The sequence below is a fragment of the Botryllus schlosseri genome, chromosome 12 (assembly GCF_051294905.1).
Source record: "Botryllus schlosseri isolate E-star chromosome 12, Bs_hap1, whole genome shotgun sequence".
NCBI lineage: Eukaryota > Metazoa > Chordata > Ascidiacea > Stolidobranchia > Styelidae > Botryllus > Botryllus schlosseri.
The window spans coordinates 1,563,911-1,582,661 of NC_137247.1; the positions used below are offsets into that span (position 1 = coordinate 1,563,911).

Genomic DNA, 18,751 nt, shown 5'->3' on the forward strand with positions numbered 1-18,751 from the left:
ACAACACAAGATAAAGAAACTTCGTTGATCGCTGCGTATACAATTGATCGAGGTACATTTTTCATCTAAAGCAGTTAGCAAAACTAGACAAACTGTACACTGCGTAATATTCCTACGCAGAAATACATTCGATTATGAACGTGACGATTGTGATTCCTAGGTAATGGCTTCGCTCAACAATCGGAAAATCATAGAATTATGCACATACCTTTGTAGTGCAATATATCATATCTATATTCAATGATACGTTGCGTCGCTGTACCGTACTAATTGGACCCGAATTTCATTTCGCGATGATGAGAATTCTACCTGTTACAATCGCAGAATATTTTATCAGTAGGCTGCCGTTTTACTCAGCAACCTGACAACTGACAGCCAACCATTATGCTATCTTGCATATAGTCACGCTATATTTCCTTGTCGCTCCTTTCCTACTGTTTAAAGCTTCTACGGTTAGCAAAAATAAGAGACTGAGAAGTTCTGAATTCACTGTAGGCCCAGAAACTCTAGTTCCAAAATTATAAGCAATCATGTTCATGGTTATTTTCATTTTATTACTTGTCTGTGGCATGCTAAAATGAAACATCCAGAGGATAAATAGGTACAGCGGTGATCACCAACACAGACTTGGCGTTTCTTCATCAGAAAGGATGCTAAATATGTGGTGATGGCTATTATCTATTTATTCACTTAGATTGTATGCCACTCTTGGCAGAAAATCTGTAGTCATGTCGGTTGACCACGCTGCATCACAAAGCCGCTTCAATTTGTCGCTAATGTCGACGTATTTTTCCTTTCTTTTAGGCGTTGCCTGGCCTGTGGAAGTTTGTAACAGCTGCACTCGATTTTGCATGACATCCATCCTTCAAAAATATATGTATATTCAAGTTGAAACCAAGTACACATATTCATCTTCCATTGTTTATACTCACTTGATACACTCTAAAAATTTCCAAATGGTTACGTGACATCCCCCAACTAGAACGCGGAAGCCGTGATGCCAGCCTTCAACAGAATTGTTGGTTCGGTGCATGCCATCGATGGTACGTTGTCGCACATTCCAAATGCTGGGTGGGAACAGCGGCCGCCTATTACTGCGTTGTTGATCATTCGTGATACCTAAGGCAGAAACAATAATGAGTTAAATACTTCATATATTCGCGAAGCAGATCCGTACTATCAATGTTTGATATAATGTGGTAATGAAAAGACGTTATTCATGGACAATTCGCAAAAGTGTCATCAATCTTCAGGGGTGTATCAAAAGGGGGAGAGGAGTGCTTTTTTTGCAATCAGGCAATGTTTTAAATTTTAGTAGATTAATCGGGTTAAATCTATGTACGTTAGTACGTACAAATGCCAGTTCGCGTTTACGTCTCTACACGCATAAACATATGCCAGTTAAGTTATATATTAAAATATAGAGTTAGATGGATTATTTTATTCAATTCAGTAGGCTGATATGTGAATAATGACTTGGTCACAAAGCGGCGAAAGCGAATCGCAAACAAATTTCGGCGCCGCTATTGATGACTGTGCGAATCGATTAGTCTTGTTGGTATATAAACGCATCGCAGACATAATCTAGTCTGACGGGTGGTAATTATAAAGATTTTGGTGGTTAAGATAGAACAACAAGGTCGTGAAGATACAATAATACCAATATGAACATCGTTAGAGTAGTCTTCGATTCTACCCCATAGTTTTAGACATCTCCACACACCAAAAATGCTATACTATCTCACACTGATTCAAACCTGATGACGCAATACAAAATATTCCAGATCAGCAAGAATTTCAATGTGGCCAATCCAATCCGCAACAGTTAAAAAGATTGCATCTGTTAATATAGCCTACCTTTATATGTATCCCTGAAATAATTGGCCAAGTCTTCGGCAAAACTTGGCCAGCCCGAGTTGGAAGAAGTCAATATTTCGAAGCACTGTTTGACGTCGCACTCGGGCACAAAAGCAAGGGCCGTCAAGCACTTCACCTGAAAGTAATCATCCCGTTTTACACTTAGCGTTGACGCCGTAGCCAAAATGAACGCTTACCTGAGCGGAGAAACCGGAATTAGATTGATACTCAGTTTTCAAACCTAATTCCTGGACCTTTCTCTGCACATTTTGGCTCAAATGAAATAGGCAGCCCGTGATTTTAATGTTCGGAAATACTTCCGAGAATGCTCGAATCGCTGAGGATTCAAAGTCGTGCATAAGTGTTGTCGGATTCAAGTCTGGCCTCCTTTGTTTTAGCACCTGTTGATATAGGAATAGGCTAATCAGTTACGCATAGTCGAATATGCAGACTCCAATATGCACCCATGCTCATTCAGGTGTAGCGCTCTACACATGTTTGTAAACTCTTCGAAACGACGTCTATGATTTACCTGCAGTAACTCTTTGTACATGGATACGTCTTTATGGGTCAAGAGAGCGTAAACTCCAGGGACAGTTTCATGATCTTTTGTAAAATGGATGGTGTACATCTGATGGAAGAGATTTGGCACAGTTTTAAATGTGCCGTCGGCGTGCCATTCTGTGTATCTGGTGAATAATCGAGAATAAGGCAGAAGAAAAACAACCCTTTTAAAAATGCTTAGTATGAAATTAACAGCAGTGCGACAATACAATAGATTAGCTAACGGTTGTTTCTATATCAGTACATTACATAAAAAGACATCACCAAACCTAAATATTAACGATAACGGCACCCCACTATAGAAATATATACATTGGCCTATACGCTGCTTAGACATGTGCAACGTATCGAATTAATAACAAAACGAGATTTGTCCTTACCTTGTCATGTTTTCTAGTAATGTATCATTAGAAAAGACGATAAATCTCCTGTTACTGGCTGATCGCCCACTGTCATACAGAACCAGATTTTCCCCTCCGGATGTTTCCAAGGTACCAATCTCCAGTTCTTGTAATGACTTTGGTAGAGAGGGCTGAAACCAATGTAATTGTGAAATGTTTCATTTTAACAAATAGCTAATATTATTTCTATACTTTACCGCTTGATTATTTCTGTATCTAACACGACGTATGGCTCGTTTTACGGCTTCTTTCCTCCCCATCGCAATTGCCCCTGAGGGACTTAATTGTACGGATGCCATTGCAGAGGCATATATTTTCGATGGTGCTTCGTTGCTTACGGAACCTTGGATTTTCATTCTAAATGGAGACTGTTAGTTGATGCCAAAGAAAATGCCATTCTTGGTAAGCACTATAATAAACTTGCAACATACGTTAGCATCATGGCAAGTAAACATATCGAAAGACAAGCTTCAAACGTAATGAAACTTGACGTCATTATATCACAATTCGAGGACTGCATTCAAAAATAGACTTGAAGGTTTGTTGCCATGTGTGCGTAACAAACTATTTATTGAATCATTTGACTTTACCGCCGTTTATCAGGATTTTTCCTTTTTCATATATTTAATTCCAGCGACTAGTTTTGTGAATAACATTCAACCGAAATCGCAAACTGGAAACTCAAAATTATTAGTGAATTTGTTGGAACGTGTTTCGCGGTCTCGAAAAATTGTCTCGCGGACCGCAGTTTGAGAACCACTGGTCTGGCTAGACGTGAATACATTTCCCATAAAACGATAATGAAATAACATCATACCTTTGAACCATTTCTTTTGCCTCTACTATGCCAAACGTAGCACAGTGATTGTGTTCTTGAGATTGCTTCAGAACGATTGGTGGCTCTGATCCTTCAAGGACTTTCAATGAACACCGACATTTTTTTCTGTCATAATGCGTGCATATCCAGTACGAAGTACCATTCGAAACTTTCATTCTCCTAAATACGAACTCGCCAACAGCGATTAACTTATTTCCTCGCGTCGAAGTAATGTATTTTGCTAATACATTAGGTCCTGATTGTTCTGCCATTTCATCGTCCACCTCTCTTAGCTGACCAACACCTGTCATGACTTTTAGTCGTAAAGCATGTGATTTACGGATACGGTTGGTTTTAAATCAGCTGATTGTCTCGAACACTCCGCATTGGTGTGGTGATGATTCCAACTACGGTATAACATTGAATAATTTTGCTTCACTGGCGCACAAATCTGTAACAACCTGCTGTGATTCTAATCTTAAAAGAGCATAATATGATTAACAGCCACTAAAGAAACTATGGTTCGATAAGGAATTCCGTCGCTTCACTGGCATGGATACCTCTAATAACCCATCAACCTGCTGTGATTCGTATCTCAATTCGTTTTATCTGCTTGAAAGCGAAAAGGCAAACTATGACATAATAGTTTTCTTCAAAGGAACGGATATCTGTAATACTAGCGGAACTCATCGAGCTGCTGTGATTGGTATGAAGCAAGAAGGCATCAATTCTTTCAAATCTCGAAAAGGGGATAAACAAGTATCTAGATTCTAGGCGGATCATGGCCTACATTTTCGGTTGATGCAGCTTAGTCATTTTCAGTGAACGGTTGACTTTAGGCTACTAGTAATGTCCTCTCAATAATGTTTACTCTGCCCGACTTAGAAAGCCTTATAAGGCTATTCTGCACCTTCCCCTTCCAGCAGGATATTGTTATTATTAATTGTTAATTGTTGAGAAGGAAACAATGCGACGCTTATCACCTTATCGTTGGCAGAAAGTAGTACGAGACATTTTACAGTAAACGGGTTAGATTACCACATTTCTGTCCTGTCTCATGTGCACAATGCCTATAATGCACGCATGTTATGCATATGCACATTGCACATTGCACAAACACAAAATCGTATGTGCATCACTCTCTAATTTTTCACGAGGCTGCGCGCACTCGACCCCAACTCACTGCGCGGTCCCTTGGACAACAGCGCGTAACAACTATAAAAAACATTGAACCCAACGTCCTGATATTAGGTATTTTCTGGTTTAGATTTCACGACATTCTTCATATTCGGAAATATACATTCTCGGTAATGGTCATTCTCGGTGGTGTCCATTCTCTGTAATGTCAATGTCCATTCTCGCTATTGTCCATATTCTCGGTAATGACCATTCTCGGTGGTGTCCATTCTCGGTAATGTACATTCTCTGTAATGTCAGGATTCTCGGTAATGTCCATTCTCGGTAATGTCCATTCTCTGTGGTGTCAATTCTCGGTAATGCCCATTCTCTGTGGTGTCAATTCTCGGTAATGTCCATTCTCGGTGGTGTCAATTCTCGGTAATGTCCATTCTCTGTGGTGTCAATTCTCGGTAATGTCCATTCTCTGTGGTGTCAATTCTCGGTAATGTCCATTCTCTGTGGTGTCAATTCTCGGTAATGTCCATTCTCTGTGGTGTCAATTCTCGGTAATGTCCATTCTCTGTGGTGTCAATTCTCGGTAATGTCCATTCTCTGTGGTGTCAATTCTCGGTAATGTCCATTCTCTGTGGTGTCAATTCTCGGTAATGTCCATTCTCTGTGGTGTCAATTCTCGGTAATGTCCATTCTCTGTGGTGTCAATTCTCGGTAATGTCCATTCTCTGTGGTGTCAATTCTCGGTAATGTCCATTCTCTGTGGTGTCAATTCTCGGTAATGTCCATTCTCTGTGGTGTCAATTCTCGGTAATGTCCATTCTCTGTGGTGTCAATTCTCGGTAATGTCCGTTCTCGGTGGTGTCAATTCTCGGTAATGGCATTCTCGGTAATGGTTTTCTCGGTATTGTCCGGACACCATCGGTCGCATGCTAACGCTGTGGGTATAGACCGCGGCGGCATGGTGTTGAATATGTATCTGGTATGGTAAATAGTGACGTCATTGGTTCTTAGTTGATGTATATGTCGCAAATTATTATATATGACCGGTCCGAGTTGATCCTAAAGTTTACGGTGAGTGCGACAATGATATATCGTTATTCTTATGGGTGCGGCGATGATTCGTACTTTCGTTTATAGACTGCGGGCAACATGTCGTACTTTCACCAAAAAGGGTGTGAAATAGTTTGCTAAATCTAGGAATCACTTGCATGATAATATTTGGGTAATTAGATTATCACAGAGCCGGCGTAGACGGCGATTCGAATATCAGCAATAACCACGCTCACAAACTAACACTCCAAATAGGTGTGAAATAGTTTGCAAACCCTGCGATCGCTGACAAGATAATGTCTCGGACATAACCATCTTTCGCGACTTGGTGTTACATGCATGTCGATCGCTCACGCGGTGAAATTTGACTAAGCAGTTTGTCACAGAACTTGATTTCACTCGTAAGATTTAATAAGTAACGAATAACAGACCGCCAGTGTCGGTAACTTGAATAGCGAAAAATTGTCACTTATTTCTACTCTAACCCTAATCCTTTGTGAAGTGTACGCTTATTCAAAAAGGTTCGAAATAATTCTAAAATCTTACGATCGCGCACAAGATAACGCCTATAAGACATAACCATCTCTCGTGACTTGTGGTTACATACATCCCAATCGCTACAATGTAATATGTTGGTAGTTTGGTACAGAACTGGATTTCACGAGTCTGATATAATAAGAATATTACTTATTAAGTAATAAGCACCGAATAACAGAACCGGCGCAGACGGTGACTTGAATATCCGCGATCGCTATATGTTTCACGTTGACTTTGGTTGCGTGATGCGAATCATGAGAATATTCAATCAATGTGTCAATTTGTCAACTTGAAATGAAACTCACTACACAGACCAAGTTAATTCGTATTTGAATGTATTGATCCGGTACAACTCTAACCCTTTGAGAAATCCATTTACCACGATCAGTTGATTCGAACGTAACTTGAATATTGCTGACTCCAACTTCAGTCGCATCGAATTATTCACACATTCCATTCCGCTGTTTCACACCTATAGAATCAATACCAAGTAACTAAACAAGAATCAAGAAATCGCAAGTATACACATACAATAATTGTATTTATTACTGAGAAATCAAACGCCTAACAAAAACACGCAACTTATCATTTGGCCAACTCTAGCATTACCAAAAAATCTAGGTATTGTTGATTGAAAACTCTTGAGTCCTTATTATCAAAAATGTTATAGCGTGGCGTCGGAATCCATTCGCGAGATGTTCTATAGGTAAATTGAGGTAATCCAAAATGAAATATCTCGACTTTGACATAGTCTAAATTGAAATAGATTGACAAACATGACTAACAACTTTCAACCCAGTCATATTTAGAGATTATACGCGCATTGATTCGAAACAAGTAATGAAACATTACAACTCTATTCGCGACCAGTCTTTACGTTTGTCAAAGAGAGTTTCAAAAATATTACCACTATGACATCTCAACATTTAACATCTTGCTATCAACAAAAGAGTAAAATACAAAAACCTTGTCAAGTCAATCCGTTTGTAACTCACCGAACCAAAGCAAAAAGTGTCCATACGAACAGTAGACAAGACTACGCAAGTAATCACTACAACCGACAAACATATCATGTTCGGTTTTAGGCATATCCCACCAACTCGTCTTTTTTGTTCAACTGTAAAAGTCGTTACTATGCCGCAAGACAAAGAAATTACTATGCGGTATATTTTGTAAGACAAAAGTAATTACTTCTCGGTGTCGGCGACTTGAGGTTAGCATTATATATTTGAGTATACGACATTTGAAAGTATGACCATCGTAGTTTCTTACAATCGAACGCAGGTGTTATATCGAAAATTATCGTGATGTAAACATAAGGATTGTCACATTGATTTGACATATGAGATTTTGTAATAGTTGATCATTACTTTATTATTAAATTATTTGTGTTAATTAGACCGGGCATTGTGGTAAATGTTACGACAGCAACAAACTTTTCAGTACCAATGTTATTAACATATTAAGCTGTAAAACTATGTGTGTCTGAAATGTTCTTGATAGGAAAATTACTCCACCTTGGTAAAAATCACTCTGCGTATCGCGGATATCAGAAAATATTACCAGTAACCAAGACTAAAGATGAAACGACAATATCGGTATTATTACATTCAACAATCAGTACAATTATTAGAATCTATCGTTTGCGATAAACAACACTAAAGATGTAATAATTCCAGTATTCATACATTGAACATCCGATACAAAATGCTTTATTATCCCGATTCCCAACGGGTAATTGAAACGACTAAGTGTAGAATCAGTATATCGCAATATCGTTACTATTGAATCCAACGATTTATTGTCGGAATTTGCGACAGAGAATTGAAACATATACACTTTACAGAGTATGAAAATATCACTTTGAGTATCGAGTACCGTTCGAAGCTAGCGATCAATTCCTAATCATTTCTGTAACCCCCCATTGTGCGTGCTAAATGTAAAATATCGCGAGGTTATACACTCTAAGACTTTGATTATTGTAAAAGTAAATCGTGATATGTTTGTTAGATGCATCCAATTCAACTAGAAGTGTCTAGTGCCCAACACTCGTAATATCAAAAAGTACTTGCTACACTGTTATTTGCTAAACGTGTTTTGCATTGTTGTTCATTTCTAGTATTGATTGAAATTGTTTTTGAACCCTCAAATAATAATTCCCGACATGAAACTAAGCCGCCGAAAGTCGTTACCATCACAAAGAAACAATTTGCATGACGTTTATTAAATGTGTCCTATAGTTAGAATTATTTGTAAAACACACACACAATCAGTGAAATTGAAAATCTTCCTAATGTCATTCGTCAAAGTAAATGTCATCACAATACTCAGTCACTAAAAGACCTTACTTGTACGGGATTGAAGCACCGATAATTAACTAGCTAAACCGAACTCCAAAGAAATTTTACTCACTCGACGGATATGAAACAGCATCGCTTAATCGGTCTATATCGTTTTTCTAAATGCAAATCATATCCACCCAGCAGAAAACAATTTTCACTCGCTTGGTAATGAAACCGAAGTCTCCATTTGATATTTTATTTTTGGTCAAATACTATGCAATGAACACATTTGAGTGGCTGATCTTTACATCATCAAGCTGTCATCTGTAAATCAAGATTACATCCAACTTGTAACTGTATCGTTTAACTACCGGGTTGCATCAGTTTGCTATTTTTGTCATTTAGTGACTGCTGAACATACCAAACGATACACATTCACTTACGAAATACTGTGTTGGTCGTAATTTCCATCATCGTGATAATCGAAGTACATTTGTTTCGAGTTCATAACAACCAACTACTTTTCTATGACCCGATATATTTTTGACAACTTATGCTTAGAAGATTGGTGCATCTCGCGAAAAATAATATACCACTCATATTGATACTGCTACTCCATCGACCGGTATTTTCAAACGAGTCGATTTTCAACCGAGCAAAATTTATTACTCGAGTTGTCCTGCTTACTATATTTAAATGTAAACTCACCCGTCTTTCAACAACAAACAATGATAAAAAGTACACAAGCAAACACAACAAGTTTTACTTTTGTAGGACACTAATTATTATTCCACGCATCTCATTTCATACTAAGTGACCTGTACAATGATTGGTGACGCTTTCAAACTGTTTCGTTACCTCGAGACATTTATTGTCTGAATGGTTGTTCATGTATCTTATTAATCAAATAGTTCAACACACAACAATAGTACGAACAGAAACATCAGAGTTGTTTACACAAAAGTTTGTATGCGTACAGTATGCGAATACCCTGTGTAAGTCGAGCGCAATTGCGGTATCCATCCAAGTTTAGTTAACACAAATTCATTACAACGGAGCCGCGTAAACTTTCGTGAAAGAAAAGCATACCCACTTCCCGAGGGTTCTGTCAATGTCATAACAATAAACCAGATACTCCAACAACAGAGTACATATGTTTTCTAGTTACGGTGCTTACATCTTACACACAAATCAATCTACTTTGCTAACGAAAAGTGGTGAGTCATCATATGGTTATCCTCACTAGTAAAGCATACTATCATACAAAATGGTCGTTATAGTTTGCACACCAACGGTACATCGTACAAGTAACAAGTCTCGAGAATCCAGTTATTCAAAAAACGTGAAAGTATTTCTACACCAAGTCGTTATGTTGACGAAAGCGTATATTGTAATATCATGATCGATTTGCATTCGTTGGTCACAAACTGTCACTACTCTAAATAATTCTTTTTCACTCAAACACAAACGCATACTTGTCACCATTCGTTTTCATCAAGTACGAGTTCAAGAAATTTACTACGACATGAATTTTTATTTTTATGTTGTGTAAATAGGTAATAATTAATGCAAGTAACACTATATCAACATCATCGAGTTGTGCTAATAGATTTACATGTGGTCTTGTGGTTTTCGTCGGGACATACAGCACGAACTAACTGTAGACTCCTCTCTGTTGTACAGCTACTCGGTAATCGAAATGCATTAACATGTAAACAACGATCTTGTTTCGTCACACCAAAAATATGTTCACTGTCGCGATACTCCGCACAAGACGTGCATAGCCTTTTCACACTCGTAATAGTATACCAACGTCAAGCGATAACGTTTAACAAGACCAACGACACTGAACCCACGACGTTTACCTATGTAAAATTACCACTTTCACTTGCCAGTCCGTCGTTTACCCGACTAAACATATTATTTTCCTTTGGAGATCTGACGTTTACCCATAGTAAGAAACCATTTTCACTTGTAAATATATTTTTTCCTTGGCTAACAAACCTTTTTTCACTTGGAAATATATTTTTTCTCTGGTTAACAAACCTTTTTCACTTGGAAATATATTTTTTCTCTGGTTAACAAACCTTTTTCACTTGGAAATATATTTTTTCTCTGGTTAACAAACCTTTTTCACTTGGAAATATATTTTTCCCTGGGTAACAAACCTTTTTTCCCTGAGCAACAAACCATTCTCACTTGGTGGTCCGTCGTTTAGCCGAGTAAAAATATCATTTTCCTTTGGAGATCCGGCGTTTACCCAGTGTAACAATACATTTTCACTTGGAAAAATACTTTTACCTAGAGTAACTAATCATTTTCTCCTGGGTAACAATCCCTTTTCGTCTGGAAACTATCATTTAACTGAGTACCAATACCGTTTTCACTTGGAAATACATTTTTTCCCTGGGTAACAATACCATTTTCGTTTTGAAAACTGACAACCACACCGGTCAATTTGATATTTTTGTATATTGTTACAACGAACAGTGACGGAAATATACACAGACTACCGGTTTCAGAGTATACCCCATCGGTCGTATCACATCAATATCATCGGTTAACCACATACAATATACTCTTGTACACCGAAATGCACGCTTTGGAAAATTGGACAATAGGCTGCGATAGTTCTGTGATGTCCGGGTTCGTGCTTTGGATTTTCCAGAGTCAAAATGTCTGAATAAAACACCTCCTTTGACGACGGTTGGTATGTGGATAACGGTGTTCGGAAAACGGTTGGATTTATGTCACCCATCGCGATAACAATTCCTGGTTGAGTTTTCCTCCGGCATGTTTGCTATATTGTGTCTTTATTGGTCAATGTATGTCTCGACATTCAGTTTGAAATCGGAAATGATAAAGTATGTAACCGGATCCGGATATCAACTCTGAATCGATAAACCAATGAACAATATTCAAAGTAAACATGTTACACCCTGTGATTCCACGAAAAAATACCATCCAGACATACGTAGCGCTTGTTTGCCCACACAAGTATTCGCGTAAATGGAGGTGTGAGACATTGCATGCAATGTGTTGGTATACAAACATCGATCCACAGACATTATCATAGCCGGTAGTTTTGATGTAGATCGAATGTCACCTGATAACAATGTCATACCAATAAGCAGAGGTGGTCAAAGTAGTCACCGTCGCTACTCAAGTAGAAGTAGAAGTAACGCTGGAATTTCTACTCAAGTAGAAGTAGGAGTGGTGGTTCACAAGTAAGTAAGTAAGTAGGTATTCTACGCTTATTTTTGCCTACAAAATTGAAAACTGTCAAGTAGAAGTAGAAGTAGTCTAAAATCACAACTACTTAAAAAGTAGTGTGAGCAGGCAAAATCTACTTCAAGTACTTCAAAAAGTAGAAGTACTTCGTTACTGACCACCTCTGCCAATAAGCCACATTGCAATGACTCTGAGTCAATCTGAAGCATGACATACGGACACACAAACATAGAAACCGTAACATGGGTATTCGCACGACGGTGAATGTGAACTATACAGCATATACCAATAGAGTGTTCACAGTCAAATATGCGAACCGTGCACAATCATATACCCAGGTTTTTGCTGGATATGTACGAAACCAATAAATCGATACATTTCTTTTCTCTGGACATCAATAATACAATCGCCATTCAAATGCATCGCTCGAATATGAGGTTCGTCGGGTGTAAAATCCATGTCAAATAACACCAAAGTGTGCCTTCCGTGTTTTATTATTTCCATCGACGCTTCTTGCCTGTGTCGTAACACTATGGTGCAGGGACTCGAAAAACGATGGATTGCGAAACGGATTGACATGCCCAACTGAATCGACGTCAATAGCCTTGTGACGATGGCGTTTCAAAATGATACCGATCTCTTGTGGTGATGACCGTTTCGAAACTGGACAAACCCTTACGATGATGTGTTTTATGATTGCGTGTGAAATCACGAGGTAGTGTTCTATTGTGGTGTACGATTGCAGATTCCACAGAAACACACCTTATTGGATCACAGTATCAGTCCGAGATTTTCAGAATCACTGTTCACGATATTTATCTGGAGTCGTTATGTGGGAGTAGCGACATCCCGTGATTTAGTGAAAGACTGATCGCAATCATTTCGAGCACCGTACTTCGATAGTTCACATTGGTCAAACGCTGTACAACAGAAAATTTCGGTGTCGACAAAACGACGGATATTGACGATGTATCCAATTGGTCTGGGTGATCTGTCGGGAGATGGGGTCATGACTATCTTGCAATGTAACAACACGATAACACCATCGAGTAAATCAGTGAACGGTGTCGAAATATCGATGTAATAGCGCAGACTCAGAGTCATTGCAATGTGGCTTATTGGTATGACATTGTTATCAGGTGACATTCGATCTACATCAAAACTACCGGCTATGATAATGTCTGTGGATCGATGTTTGTATACCAACACATTGCATGCAATGTGTCACACCTCCATTTACGCGAATACTTGTGTGGGCAAACAAGCGCTACGTATGTCTGGATGGTATTTTTTCGTGGAATCACAGGGTGTAACATGTTTACTTTGAATATTGTTCATTGGTTTATCGATTCAGAGTTGATATCCGGATCCGGTTACATACTTTATCATTTCCGATTTCAAACTGAATGTCGAGACATACATTGACCAATAAAGACACAATATAGCAAACATGCCGGAGGAAAACTCAACCAGGAATTGTTATCGCGATGGGTGACATAAATCCAACCGTTTTCCGAACACCGTTATCCACATACCAACCGTCGTCGAGGAGGTGTTTTATTCAGACATTTTGACTCTGGAAAATCCAAAGCACGAACCCGGACATCACAGAACTATCGCAGCCTATTGTCCAATTTTCCAAAGCGTGCATTTCGGTGTACAAGAGTATATTGTATGTGGTTAACCGATGATATTGATGTGATACGACCGATGGGGTATACTCTGAAACCGGTAGTCTGTGTATATTTCCGTCACTGTTCGTTGTAACAATATACAAAAATATCAAATTGACCGGTGTGGTTGTCAGTTTTCAAAACGAAAATGGTATTGTTACCCAGGGAAAAAAATGTATTTCCAAGTGAAAACGGTATTGGTACTCAGTTAAATGATAGTTTCCAGACGAAAAGGGATTGTTACCCAGGAGAAAATGATTAGTTACTCTAGGTAAAAGTATTTTTCCAAGTGAAAATGTATTGTTACACTGGGTAAACGCCGGATCTCCAAAGGAAAATGATATTTTTACTCGGCTAAACGACGGACCACCAAGTGAGAATGGTTTGTTGCTCAGGGAAAAAAGGTTTGTTACCCAGGGAAAAATATATTTCCAAGTGAAAAAGGTTTGTTAACCAGAGAAAAAATATATTTCCAAGTGAAAAAGGTTTGTTAACCAGAGAAAAAATATATTTCCAAGTGAAAAAGGTTTGTTAACCAGAGAAAAAATATATTTCCAAGTGAAAAAAGGTTTGTTAGCCAAGAAAAAAATATATTTCCAAGTGAAAAAGGTTTGTTAACCAAGGAAAAAATATATTTACAAGTGAAAATGGTTTCTTACTATGGGTAAACGTCAGATCTCCAAAGGAAAATAATATGTTTAGTCGGGTAAACGACGGACTGGCAAGTGAAAGTGGTAATTTTACATAGGTAAACGTCGTGGGTTCAGTGTCGTTGGTCTTGTTAAACGTTATCGCTTGACGTTGGTATACTATTACGAGTGTGAAAAGGCTATGCACGTCTTGTGCGGAGTATCGCGACAGTGAACATATTTTTGGTGTGACGAAACAAGATCGTTGTTTACATGTTAATGCATTTCGATTACCGAGTAGCTGTACAACAGAGAGGAGTCTACAGTTAGTTCGTGCTGTATGTCCCGACGAAAACCACAAGACCACATGTAAATCTATTAGCACAACTCGATGATGTTGATATAGTGTTACTTGCATTAATTATTACCTATTTACACAACATAAAAATAAAAATTCATGTCGTAGTAAGTTTCTTGAACTCGTACTTGATGAAAACGAATGGTGACAAGTATGCGTTTGTGTTTGAGTGGAAAAGAATTATTTAGAGTAGTGACAGTTTGTGACCAACGAATGCAAATCGATCATGATATTACAATATACGCTTTCGTCAACATAACGACTTGGTGTAGAAATACTTTCACGTTTTTTGAATAACTGGATTCTCGAGACTTGTTACTTGTACGATGTACCGTTGGTGTGCAAACTATAACGACCATTTTGTATGATAGTATGTTTTACTAGTGAGGATAACCATATGATGACTCACCACTTTTCGTTAGCAAAGTAGATTGATTTGTGTGTGAGATGTAAGCACCGTAACTAGAAAACATATGTACTCTGTTGTTGGAGTATCTGGTTTATTGTTATGACATTGACAGAACCCTCGGGAAGTGGGTATGCTTTTCTTTCACGAAAGTTTACGCGGCTCCGTTGTAATGAATTTGTGTTAACTAAACTTGGATGGACACCGCAATTGCGCTCGACTTACACATGGTATTCGCATACTGTACGCATACAAACTTTTGTGTAAACAACTCTGATGTTTCTGTTCGTACTATTGTTGTGTGTTGAACTATTTGATTAATAAGATACATGAACAACCATTCAGACAATAAATGTCTTGAGGTAACGAAACAGTTTGAAAGCGTCACCAATCATTGTACAGGTTCGTAGCATGGGAATATCGAGTAAAGTTGATTACTTTGTGCGATGTAAATATCTTTCGTACTTTTGTAAGAGTAGTGGGGGTCTCACGAAAAAGTAACTAGTTGACAAAAAAACAAAATATTGAATGAAGGTTCGTCTGTTGTTTTCATAAGTCAAGAGAGTGAAAATTGTTGTTGTTGTTTTTGTTACACTAAATCGAAATAGTGTGAAAGCGTCACCAATCATTGTGTATGTTCGTAGCATGAGCGAATATATTCGTGTACCATGAACATCTTTCATATACACTTAGTATGAAATGAGATGCGTGGAATAATAATTAGTGTCCTACAAAAGTAAAACTTGTTGTGTTTGCTTGTGTACTTTTTATCATTGTTTGTTGTTGAAAGACGGGTGAGTTTACATTTAAATATAGTAAGCAGGACAACTCGAGTAATAAATTTTGCTCGGTTGAAAATCGACTCGTTTGAAAATACCGGTCGATGGAGTAGCAGTATCAATATGAGTGGTATATTATTTTTCGCGAGATGCACCAATCTTCTAAGCATAAGTTGTCAAAAATATATCGGGTCATAGAAAAGTAGTTGGTTGTTATGAACTCGAAACAAATGTACTTCGATTATCACGATGATGGAAATTACGACCAACACAGTATTTCGTAAGTGAATGTGTATCGTTTGGTATGTTCAGCAGTCACTAAATGACAAAAATAGCAAACTGATGCAACCCGGTAGTTAAACGATACAGTTACAAGTTGGATGTAATCTTGATTTACAGATGACAGCTTGATGATGTAAAGATCAGCCACTCAAATGTGTTCATTGCATAGTATTTGACCAAAAATAAAATATCAAATGGAGACTTCGGTTTCATTACCAAGCGAGTGAAAATTGTTTTCTGCTGGGTGGATATGATTTGCATTTAGAAAAACGATATAGACCGATTAAGCGATGCTGTTTCATATCCGTCGAGTGAGTAAAATTTCTTTGGAGTTCGGTTTAGCTAGTTAATTATCGGTGCTTCAATCCCGTACAAGTAAGGTCTTTTAGTGACTGAGTATTGTGATGACATTTACTTTGACGAATGACATTAGGAAGATTTTCAATTTCACTGATTGTGTGTGTGTTTTACAAATAATTCTAACTATAGGACACATTTAATAAACGTCATGCAAATTGTTTCTTTGTGATGGTAACGACTTTCGGCGGCTTAGTTTCATGTCGGGAATTATTATTTGAGGGTTCAAAAACAATTTCAATCAATATTAGAAATGAACAACAATGCAAAACACGTTTAGCAAATAACAGTGTAGCAAGTACTTTTTGATATTACGAGTGTTGGGCACTAGACACTTCTAGTTGAATTGGATGCATCTAACAAACATATCACAATTTACTTTTACAATAATCAAAGTCTTAGAGTGTATAACCTCGCGATATTTTACATTTAGCACGCACAATGGGGGGTTACAGAAATGATTAAGAATTGATCGCTAGCTTCGAACGGTACTCGATACTCAAAGTGATATTTTCATACTCTGTAAAGTGTATATGTTTCAATTCTCTGTCGCAAATTCCGACAATAAATCGTTGGATTCAATAGTAACGATATTGCGATATACTGATTCTACACTTAGTCGTTTCAATTACCCGTTGGGAATCGGGATAATAAAGCATTTTGTATCGGATGTTCAATGTATGAATACTGGAATTATTACATCTTTAGTATTGTTTATCGCAAACGATAGATTTTAATAATTGTACTGATTGTTGAATGTAATAATACCGATATTGTCGTTTCATCTTTAGTCTTGGTTACTGGTAATATTTTCTGATATCCGCGATACGCAGAGTGATTTTTACCAAGGTGGAGTAATTTTCCTATCAAGAACATTTCAGACACACATAGTTTTACAGCTTAATATGTTAATAACATTGGTACTGAAAAGTTTGTTGCTGTCGTAACATTTACCACAATGCCGGGTCTAATTAACACAAATAATTTAATAATAAAGTAATGATCAACTATTACAAAATCTCATATGTCAAATCAATGTGACAATCCTTATGTTTACATCACGATAATTTTCGATATAACACCTGCGTTCGATTGTAAGAAACTACGATGGTCATACTTTCAAATGTCGTATACTCAAATATATTATGCTAACCTCAAGTCGCCGACACCGAGAAGTAATTACTTTTGTCTTACAAAATATACCGCATAGTAATTTCTTTGTCTTGCGGCATAGTAACGACTTTTACAGTTGAACAAAAAAGACGAGTTGGTGGTATATGCCTAAAACCGAACATGATATGTTTGTCGGTTGTAGTGATTACTTGCGTAGTCTTGTCTACTGTTCGTATGGACACTTTTTGCTTTGGTTCGGTGAGTTACAAACGGATTGACTTGACAAGGTTTTTGTATTTTACTCTTTTGTTGATAGCAAGATGTTAAATGTTGAGATGTCATAGTGGTAATAATTTTGAAACTCTCTTTGACAAACGTAAAGACAGGTCGCGAATAGAGTTGTAATGTTTCATTACTTGTTTCGAATCAATGCGCGTATAATCTCTAAATATGACTGGGTTGAAAGTTGTTAGTCATGTTTGTCAATCTATTTCAATTTAGACTATGTCAAAGTCGAGATATTTCATTTTGGATTACCTCAATTTACCTATAGAACATCTCGCGAATGGATTCCGACGCCACGCTATAACATTTTTGATAATAAGGACTCAAGAGTTTTCAATCAACAATACCTAGATTTTTTGGTAATGCTAGAGTTGGCCAAATGATAAGTTGCGTGTTTTTGTTAGGCGTTTGATTTCTCAGTAATAAATACAATTATTGTATGTGTATACTTGCGATTTCTTGATTCTTGTTTAGTTACTTGGTATTGATTCTATAGGTGTGAAACAGCGGAATGGAATGTGTGAATAATTCGATGCGACTGAAGTTGGAGTCAGCAATATTCAAGTTACGTTCGAATCAACTGATCGTGGTAAATGGATTTCTCAAAGGGTTAGAGTTGTACCGGATCAATACATTCAAATACGAATTAACTTGGTCTGTGTAGTGAGTTTCATTTCAAGTTGACAAATTGACACATTGATTGAATATTCTCATGATTCGCATCACGCAACCAAAGTCAACGTGAAACATATAGCGATCGCGGATATTCAAGTCACCGTATGCGCCGGTTCTGTTATTCGGTGCTTATTACTTAATAGGTAATATTCTTATTATATCAGACTCGTGAAATCCAGTTCTGTACCAAACTACCAACATATTACATTGTAGCGATTGGGATGTATGTAACCACAAGTCACGAGGGATGGTTATGTCTTATAGGCGTTATCTTGTGCGCGATCGTAGGATTTTAGAATTATTTCGCACCTTTTTGAATAA

The 18,751-nt window shown here is 37.6% G+C and overlaps 3 protein-coding genes across 3 annotated transcripts in view; 1 reads left to right on the forward strand and 2 right to left on the reverse strand.

The window, feature by feature from the left end:
- The window catches only part of LOC145452907 (macrophage mannose receptor 1-like), a 448,907-nt gene that overhangs the window by 135,757 nt on the left and 294,399 nt on the right, over positions 1–18,751 (forward strand). The gene's annotated exons all lie outside the window — the stretch shown is intronic.
- LOC145452898 (receptor-type tyrosine-protein phosphatase epsilon-like) overlaps positions 1–18,751 on the reverse strand; it is a 56,073-nt gene that overhangs the window by 7,548 nt on the left and 29,774 nt on the right. The window lies entirely within an intron of this gene.
- LOC145452409 (uncharacterized) lies at positions 538–4,424 on the reverse strand. The gene is made up of 8 exons (XM_080330599.1): positions 3,640–4,424; positions 3,020–3,179; positions 2,802–2,953; positions 2,390–2,546; positions 2,055–2,258; positions 1,858–1,993; positions 933–1,119; positions 538–863 (listed from the first exon to the last, which is right to left on the reverse strand). The coding sequence occupies exons 1-8, from the start codon at positions 3,948–3,950 to the stop codon at positions 683–685; spliced, it is 1,488 nt and encodes a 495-aa protein (XP_080186725.1). The 5' UTR covers positions 3,951–4,424; the 3' UTR covers positions 538–682.